The sequence below is a fragment of the Littorina saxatilis genome, linkage group LG12 (genome assembly GCF_037325665.1).
Source record: "Littorina saxatilis isolate snail1 linkage group LG12, US_GU_Lsax_2.0, whole genome shotgun sequence".
NCBI lineage: Eukaryota > Metazoa > Mollusca > Gastropoda > Littorinimorpha > Littorinidae > Littorina > Littorina saxatilis.
The window spans coordinates 82,286,031-82,295,777 of record NC_090256.1 but is presented as its reverse complement, the minus strand read 5'-3'; the positions used below and the strand labels follow the sequence as shown (position 1 = coordinate 82,295,777).

The 9,747-nt window shown below is 40.6% G+C and overlaps 1 protein-coding gene across 1 annotated transcript; it reads right to left on the bottom strand.

Moving 5' to 3' along the window:
• Nucleotides 1-1,958: 1,958 nt before the first annotated feature.
• On the bottom strand, nt 1,959-8,984 carry LOC138982954 (protein LSM12-like). Its single transcript, XM_070356351.1, has 5 exons — nt 8,790-8,984; nt 7,240-7,379; nt 6,056-6,165; nt 5,481-5,643; nt 1,959-3,761 (listed from the first exon to the last, which is right to left on the bottom strand). The coding sequence occupies exons 1-5, from the start codon at nt 8,941-8,943 to the stop codon at nt 3,645-3,647; spliced, it is 684 nt and encodes a 227-aa protein (XP_070212452.1). The 5' UTR covers nt 8,944-8,984; the 3' UTR covers nt 1,959-3,644.
• Between the last annotated feature and the right edge of the window lie 763 nt (nt 8,985-9,747).

Genomic DNA, 9,747 nt, shown 5'->3' with positions numbered 1-9,747 from the left:
TTAAGACTAACTCAGTAACTTTGTTACATTCGTTTCACTTTCATTTTCACGGTTCGTTACGTTGTTCAATGTGATGAATGTATACGGGCGTAGTAATCACCCTTAAAAAAGGGAAGCCCAAACCGTGATTGAAGGTGAATGTTGAAGCTCCTGTGAAGGAAGTCTTCTTAGACGGGAAAGGTCTAAATACACATCTAGCTTCCCGTAGCAAGAAATTGAAACTGGGGATTATGGGCATTGGCACATGCGCTGAGAGGTACTACCGACAAGGGGAGACTACTCCCCTAAATGGTATACTGACGGAAATCTAGAGTTAGCGACCTTGTTTACAGTCTAGTACTTTTAACATAGGACGCTTCTCAGTCTAGCACTCGTAAGTAAGGTAACTCCTATTAGTTAAATTGAGGTGATGTATTCGAAAGAAATACATTCATTCTTTCATTGGGCTCCTCAGATTATTACACGCACACTCTGTTTAGATCTGCAGTGTTCACTATTGTCACACTCTCTGTAACACTCCGATTCATAACTCCATTTTGACATAGAAAAGAAGAGGAATTTGTTGTTGTTGTCGGTAACGCATTTAAACCTGCCATGTTATTTCTAAACTGGCTCAGAAAAAAAGAAAATAAATTTAAATATAGATTTGAGAACAGTCTCTTCTCAAATAATCCCGACACAAGACAAAGACGGACATAAAGAAAAACAACCCAAGACTAAAAAGAAGCAACACAGACAGGGACAATGGCAAGAGAAACAAAAATAAAATTATACATTAACATTCACATTCTGATACACACACAAACATTCTGCTTTCTTAATTTCCCTTCTCTCGCAATTTAAAAAAATCAACCAACCCCTTGGATCAGTTACACTAAACAGTGTAAATTCTAAACCGTACCTTAAATCTCTTCTAGATTTTGGCTAGAGACTGACAGAAAACTTGCAAAATAAGTACTCGCCACATGGACAATGCCGAGTCTAAAATTGCAGTACTTACAAGGCAGACATTAAGATTAAAAACATGAATGCCTCTGTGACTCCATTAACAGAGAGTGAAACCACAAGTCTTCTTAATTAGTCAATCATTGTTCGCACCTTTCTCATACCTAGAAAGCATGAACATGCCGATTGATCTTCTGCTACTGATAACATTTTAAAACAGTTATAGTACTTATACTACATCTATCATTTTTTTTCTCCAGCTCTTAGTTTTCATCAAGTGAAATCTAGAACGATTTCATAACGTTTGTCAAACATTTCAGAGCTCAAAGTCCCTATAACAATTTGTAAGGCATTTTGATTTCAGGGATCTGCATGATGCTAACTTCCTGCAGTTTTTATGATTGTGTCAAAAAAATCCTCTGACATACAAAATGTGATACACTTTGACACAGATATGCATTTCTTCAGGTACACACGCATGGCCTGTTCATTTCTTCAGGTACACACGCATGGCCTGTTCATTTCTTCAGGTACACACGCATGGCCTGTTCATTTCTTCAGGTACACACGCATGGCCTGTTCATTTCTTCAGGTACACACGCATGGCCTGTTCAGGTAAAACAAACATCTACATCATTTCACAGCATGACACAACATACTCTAAAAGGCATTCAAAACTTCTCTACACATAAAAATATGCTCTCTCTTGGAACTCAAATTTATAACACCCTTGGGCTCATCTCCCCCAACGTCAAATTTGCCTCTTGAGTTCAGAGAAATGTCCACGGTTCCCCCCCCCCCCCCCTCCCCCCTAAATAAAACAAAAACAAAAGAAAAATCAGCAGGCATCTCTCAAGTTGTATAGCCAAAGGACACAAAAAAGACAACAAAACTAATATAAAACCCAAGGCAGAGAAAGAAAAAGAGAACAAAATAACAGACTCAGAGAGAAACACTTGCTTTGCCAGAAAAACACAATGGAACCCCCTTTTAGGGCCCCGAATTTAATACCCCCCCCCCCCCCCCCTTATCTCAAGATTACATACCTCCATTTTAAAACCTGATTTGAGAATTTTAAAAAGGGGATTCTACAGTATTGATTTAATTAAATCTCTCCTCAGTTTGCATACATGGCTAGTGGTTGGTGTAGTGTACAGCACAAAGAATTTTAAATAAATGCTGCCAGAACAGATCAACATAAGCTTCAACTTTCATCAACTGCAGGAACAAACTTGGGGGAAAAATGCTGCCAAACTAAGGATGGAAGAGATGTTTTGGACGCAAGTCTATCTATCTGTTAGTTCAATTTTGAAACTGAGAACATGCTCATCTGGAAGTGTGAGGTTTGCATGGTCTCGCTTGGCTTTTTTCCCTAGTGCCCCCCGCCCCCCCCCTCCAATAAAAAGTTTAATGTAAACAGCTTGATGTTTTGAGACCACCGATATGAATTAAGACAGATGCCATTAAGAATCAAATTCCTACTTTCATGTACATTACAAATGAGATTCTCTATTGCCTGGCCAGGTTGTTGCTAGTTTTGGTAGCCACAAGAGACTAACAAAATTAACCTACTTGTTTATTTTTCAGCTCTTTGAAAAACTATAATACATTTTTCTTCTTCTTTTCAAAGTAACTCTACACTAACACAAGAATCCTTACCCTCAAAAAGTGAACCAGATTCTTCTTCTTCTTCGTGGGTGGATTTTTACGTGTATGACTCGTTTTTTACCCCGCCATTCGCTGCTTTCGGGGGAGAACAAGATTCAAAGCACTATATAGAATCTACATCAACCATTTTCCAATATCTACTCACAGAATATCAATCCAAAACATCATGCTGTAAAATATCAATCCAGGCAGTTTTGGCTTTGAATATAACTCATCTAAAAACTGGATAAAACAGCAAGGATTCAAGAACAAGATTTTTGCTTGTCACATAAGCAAAGTCAAAACAAACAGTTCAACCTAGTTTCCACATTCATAGATGCCAACCTTGCATGTATATAGCTTACCTAGGCTCAGTTCTTTGGGCTTTTACAATTACCATGCAAAATCTAAATGGAAATATTTCTTCAGTTGGAAAGCCCGAATACTTAGCATTAACAAAAAATTCATACTATATTCAAAACTTTCTTTTCACTACAAACTTCATTTATTGAATGGGCATGCTCATTGTTATTTTTTAAATTTTATGCCATTGTTTACTGCAAACAACAATCACTTCATTACCAAAATGAGCATACTTATCGCCACAACTTTGAATCTATAGGCAAGTCAAGATGGGGAAATGCTCTTGACAAACCCTAAACCCTATAGACCAGTAAATCCAAAAACAAAGAGACTGCCAACGTTCCAACAAATTACCTTTTTTGTTTTTGATTCCTTTACACCAGTGTTGTTCTTAGGCCTCGGTCTTCGGTCACTCACTCACTGATCCTCATCATTCTTTGTAATCTGATTTATTGTTTTGACCCCCTGCTGGTCGACCGTCTGATAGTTTTGACATACAGAAAGTTTTCTAATAAAACATTTTTTTTGTAGCCAGGACTTTTGTACTTATCCATATTTTCAATCCAGGCTGTTAGGCCACTAATATGACGACCAAGATGAAGGGAAATGATCGTAGCAGTGGTGATGACGGTGATGGTGGCAGTCTGGCTGAGTGGAGCGGAGAAGGAACTGAAGAGAAGAGAAACTGTCTAGGAGGCAGAGGAGGTGGAGGAGGAGGAGGTGGCCGGGGAAGGGGACATGGATCTCCTGGTGTCGTTTGGTGACTGGCTCTGACGCACCGTCTCGTCTTTTTGGTGCTTCTCAACCTGCACACACACCACAACATTCAAGGTTAGCTTTCAGCGACAGAACACAGTTCAACCTGCACACACACCACAACATTCAAGGTTAGCTTTCAGCGACAGAACACAGTTCAACCTGCACACACACCACAACATTCAAGGTTAGCTTTCAGCGACAGAACACAGTTCAACCTGCACACACACCACAACATTCAAGGTTAGCTTTCAGCGACAGAACACAGTTCAACCTGCACACACACCACAACATTCAAGGTTAGCTTTCAGCGACAGAACACAGTTCAACCTGCACACACCACAACATTCAAGGTTAGCTTTCAGCGACAGAACACAGTTCACATCACCTGCACACACCACAACATTCAAGGTTAGCTTTCAGCGACAGAACACAGTTCAACCTGCACACACACCACAACATTCAAGGTTAGCTTCCAGCGACAGAACACAGTTCACATCACCTGCACACACCACAACATTCAAGGTTAGCTTTCAGCGACAGAACACAGTTCAACCTGCACACACACCACAACATTCAAGGTTAGCTTTCAGCGACAGAACACAGTTCAACCTGCACACACACCACAACATTCAAGGTTAGCTTTCAGCGACAGAACACAGTTCACATCGTACAGTGGTACCTGGCAGAAAAGAACGCCCTCGGGGCCCTACATTTGAGGTGGCCTTTCAATTTTATGACTAGTAAATTTTGGTTTGGAAAATAGACAAAGGGACAACAGGGCCGAGGTGCACGAGAAAGTTACCAACTGGTTGGGAGCCAGCCGCCGTGTTGAATTGGTTCAAATGGAGATTTGTTGTGATTTCCATGAATCAGACCCTGCGGTTTGTTCTCTCCCATTTGGGTGGCACCCACTTTGGGTTCATGCACCTCAGCCCTGGTGTCCTTTCAGTTTTATGGGAGGTGTACTCTCATCAGAGGGGTACGGCACGGTTGGCCTTGTGGTAAGGCGTCCGCCCCGTAATCGGGAGGTCGTGGGTTCGAACCAAGGCCGGGTCATACCTAAGACTTTAAAATTGGCTTTAAAATCTAGTGGCTGCTCCGCCTGGCGCCTGGCATTATGGGGTTAGTGCTAGGACTGGTTGGTCCGGTGTCAGAATAATGTGACTGGGTGAGACATGAAGCCTGTGCTGCGACTTCTGTCTTGTGTGTGGCGCACGTTATATGTCAAAGCAGCACCTCCCTGATATGGCCCTTCGTGGTCGGCTGGGCGATAAGCAACCAAACAAACAAACAAATGTAGCACCTCAGTTTGTCAAATTGTCTAGCTCTTCTTGTGCCAGCTCTAACTCATTAGTTAACATTTAAGAAAAGAACATGTTTTGAATCCAAGTTTACACCTGTCAAGTTCTCAAGATGTCACTTGAATGTACAGAAAATGAATCCATGATGACATTGACATGAAAGCAACCAAGAAAAGAAATCAGTTCACCACACAATTCAGAAAGTTGATTTATGGCATATGCCCAAGTGGAGGGACGTTATAGCCAGGGCAGATCTGAGATAGTGAGCAGACATTTTTCACGGGAAGGACTGTGCCTAAACGAAATGATCACTGGTCATGTTAACCTTTGTCATGTACATACCAGGATTACTTCAAATAAGCATTATATGCTTGAGTTAGTTATCCTAAAAACCATGTATTGTTTTTGTTATGATACTAATTGAATAAAGTTTTGTTTAAGCCAAATGATCACTAGAATGCTTACAATCTTGAGTATATGTGACAGAGTGTTTTGATTCTGATGGGTTGGCTGGGCTGGCTGGTTATCCTTGCCTATCAGCTGACACTGAGCCGTTGTGTAGGGAGGCGTGATGGTCACAACGTTCATCACAACTATGACGTCCTTGTCCCACCGTACCTCTGTTATCCTGCAAAGACAAAGGGACAAGATAATATGCCACTTATAAAAATCAGAGCTTTCCAGACAACGTATTTACCTAACATTTCACAATGCTTTTCTCTATGGATCTGATTATGGAGAGAACGCTTTCATGAAGATGAAAACGAATAGGAAGGATTTCATCAGCACAGAATGATATTCATAATCATAAGCAGTTACTGAGGAAGTTGTCCATTTAAAATGTGTTTACACTTTCTGCAGGTTGTAGTTGAAAACTGTAGACAAAGTTGGAAAAGAAGTACAACAACAACAAATTCTGACACCCCTGTGTCACAAGTGAAAGAAATTGTTCTCAGATTTAGCAGTTGGTCCTTCCCGAACATATATCCCTGTAAGTGTTGGAACACCACAGTCTTAACAAAGTGCGGGACAATACTCACGTTTTTGATATACGGTTCATTAGTAGCTGTCCCTCAGGGGGTACATCCACGCCCACAAGGTTCAGCTGCTGCTTCCTTTCAAACAGGCTCTCCTTGATACGCTTTGACAGCTGCAAAATCAGAGAGCATCAAGTGATTACAATTAACAGGTCTAACTTTTTTTCAAGATTAAAATGTACAGGTCATACTGTTTTCAATCACACAACTTTATTACAGTGATTTTCACTGTTAGTTGCATACCTTCTGAAAAAAATAACATTGTTTGTTTTCATTTTCAATGAGAAGGCAAACAAATTAGGCTGGGTAGTGGGTAGGTCGGTTATTTTATTTTTTGTTTTGTTATTGCAGTTTGTTTTTCATTTACACATGCACATGTGTCCTTTTTATTGGTCAGAAATCGTGTGAGCTGTGTCCCCTGGATGTCAGAGAAGAATAGCTTTGCTTGTAAAGTCTGCAAAATCAAGTTTCGTCATTCTTAATTCATTATTTTAAAGATAAAAACAAGTTCTAGGGTCAAGAGAGAAAAATAGGGGTCGTTGTGGCATCAAAAAGAGTGATTTTTTTCTTCAGCGTTCAATAACCTAAACAAGAAGAGCAAACGCTCGATCGAGTCACTTTCGCAGTTCTGAATATTATATGAGGCATCAGATGGACAGGAAGAAATTGCTATTCACAACACAATGAGTCACGTTCACATAAAATTTGAGCCCGGTCACTTTTATAGTTTCCGAGAAAAGCCCAACGTTAAGTTGTGTGTTGCCGAACAGAAAAGGCTAGTTATCTCCCTTGTTTTTCTGATAACGTTCGTAAAAGGCTACAGATGTAAATACTTTGATGTAAAGAATAATCCTACAAAGTTTCAATCACATCCGATGAACTTTGTCAAAGATATAAAATGTCTAATTTTTCCTTTGACGCTGACCTGTGACCTTGAAAAAGGTCAAAGGTCAACGAAACCATCGTTAAAGTGTAGAGGTCATTGGAGGTCACGACTAAACAAAATATGAGCCCGATCGCTTTGATAGTTTCCGAGAAAAGTCCAACGTTAAGGTGGTGTCTACGGACGGCCGGCCAGACTAACACTGACCGATTACATAGAGTCACTTTTTCTCAAGTGACTCAACAAAAACATTACTGACAAGATTGCACAGACCGAGTGCAAGTTTTGGGTGCAAGGCACTGACCTTGTGTGATGGGACAATAGGCAACGTATCAGCAGGCTGAGTCTGCAGACCGGGCTCCTCAGTGCACTCCATTTTTCGCACCAGATCCAGGTTCACAAATTCCAGGTCAAACATACCATGCTGCCCAAGGGATGGTCGCTCTGAGCAACCAGTTAAGGAACATACATTCTACTGGACTGTTCACTTCTTCAAGAAGAAGAAAGTTCTAAATAAATTACATCTAGAATCTCCATTTTTAATTATGCTCCCAGTCCCACACTTGAAAAAATACTTAATAATATTAATAAAGAGAGAAAAAAACAAGACAAAATGTATACAGAAAACCACTCATCCTGTAACCAAACTTTCACTCCAGTGCTAAGACTGACTGTCAGAACTGCATGATCACCTTAATCAACAACATTACCATACCTCAACAGAAAGATGATGTACTTCGTGACAAACTATCAGTGACAGTCATACAAAACATCATGTTATCATTAATAGGTGATCCAAAATAGTAAGAACTAAGACAAATCAAAACTGAGATTTTACCAACATTGCATATAAAGAGGTGAAGGTCACCTGAAGAAAAACTCGCGTGCACTTGAGTTTTACACATGCACCATCCTCAGAAAATAGTTAAAAACGTGACCTGCCTAGCTGACAAAAGCATTGAATCGCCTCCAGCTATGTAGGTGGTAATACACGCTTCTTCTTCTCTTTGCATCATCCTGACCTCAGGTCAAAATGAGTTCGGCTCATTCTATCCCTGACAGGATGCCTTGGTTTTCCTTGTCTGGCGAGGAAATCGATTTCTTTTACCTATTTAGATCTTTTCGTAATGTGTTATGGATATAAGCAGATTCGCGATCGTCGATAATGATTTTTCATGGTGTTGTGTAATTTTTAAATTACAAAGGAATTGATATGTAAGACAGTTTCAAGCGAGCTATTTTTCGCGGCTGTATTTACTGTGCAAACAACTCTAAATATGGCAAAAGTGTCACGTGATAATCAACCGTTTGGTTTCGGCGCTCGCTGGAGCAGACGATTTTTTCTGACAGTGATGCAACCATATATTACGGTCTCCTTCCGGCAGCAGTCCCAAAATTTCGACTTGTTTTGACCTTAGAACTATGTCTTTATCATAACTGTGAAGAAAAGAACGGAGATCACTGTCGGAGTCGGCCAATCTGCAATCATTTTCGTCTCGTGAACACTGCTCGCGAACAACATATGGGAGATAACTCTGTATTCTTGTTTTGATAGATTCGCGTAGGACTTTAGCGTTCGGTCAGAGAGATAACTGGCGATAGCCGTGGAGCGATGATGATCAGAATGCTCTCTGCATATGCATGGGTAACGCCGGTAGAATCCAAAACTTTGGCTTAGTACCGGCGGAACAACTAAAACTTTCTAACGACTAGATATAAACGTAACTTACTCCAATGCCCGAACAGACAGTAAAGCACTAACAATCGTCTTGGAATAATTCTTAAAATAATTCATTCACAGTTTCTGAGTATTTGGGTGATTGTTATTGCAGCAGTGGAAAACTCGAAGGATACTGATCAGCAACATTTTGGTGTTGTAGTCAAATGCAACAACTTCTCCTCTTCTTTCGGCGCTGTTTGCCGTTACAAACTTTACCTGAGCGCCGACCGTAAAATATTCACCACTACATTCGGAGCTAGCCATTGTTGATGGATAAGAAATTCGCATCTCTCCACCAAAGCAAGCAACATGAGGGTACTTCCGCTAAGACGTAGGGCAGTCAATGGCGTGCTCCTTTTCCATTGGCTAAAATACGGTACTACAATATCCGGCCAACCGAATTGTGGGATGGGCAAAGGGGGCGTGTCAATTCTCTGACCATCGGTCAAGAAGTTATCAATCTCAGAGAGAAAAATTCTCTTTTCATTTCAAAGTTTTCCTTTTCAGCCGCTGTAGAATGTTCAAAGTTACGGCCTTTTGTTGGCGTGTACATACATTTGTTGGCTGATAGGCTTTCTTGTTACATTGCATTTACTGTGCTTGTTTACTTTCGCCGGGAAGCTAGTGACCAGCTGCACATGACAGCGATTCAGTGATAATACATGTATCATCTTTTCTTTTCTTTTTTTTGTACTTCCCAAACTGAAATCCGCCGAGGAAAACGCTCGCACAGAAAGGAATAAGACAAAGTGAATCACAAACGACGCTAAACATTTTTTTTAAATAGATAGGCTACTTGTCAATAAAAATAAAGTGATGACATGGGGAACCAACGATAGACCCGGGATGAGAGGAGGGAAGAGATGCCTGCCTTTTTCGACTAACACTATTTCGAGCTCATCATCTCCAAGCAAGCAAACATTGACATGCTTACATCGGTTACCATAGGGTTAAACAACTTACTCAACGCCTCTGTGACGTACGTCTGTTCAAGAAACGTGGGTTTATCCACAAAGTTGTCTAGAAATGAATCAAAATTGGCTTCTTAAAATAGTTTATGCCAGAGGTAGGCCTACCCAGTATATTCACCAA

What these genes read in the sequence shown, in the direction of transcription:
- LOC138982954 (XM_070356351.1), bottom strand. Translation starts at nt 8,943, where the DNA reads ATGCGAATTTCTTATCCATCAACAATGGCTAGCTCCGAATGTAGTGGT. An exon ending in CACCAAAATGTTGCTGATCA is followed by an intron (nt 7,380 to 8,789) that starts GTATCCTTCGAG and finishes CTGGTTGCTCAG; the next exon opens with AGCGACCATCCCTTGGGCAG. An exon ending in ATGAACCGTATATCAAAAAC is followed by an intron (nt 5,644 to 6,055) that starts GTGAGTATTGTC and finishes TTGTCTTTGCAG; the next exon opens with GATAACAGAGGTACGGTGGG.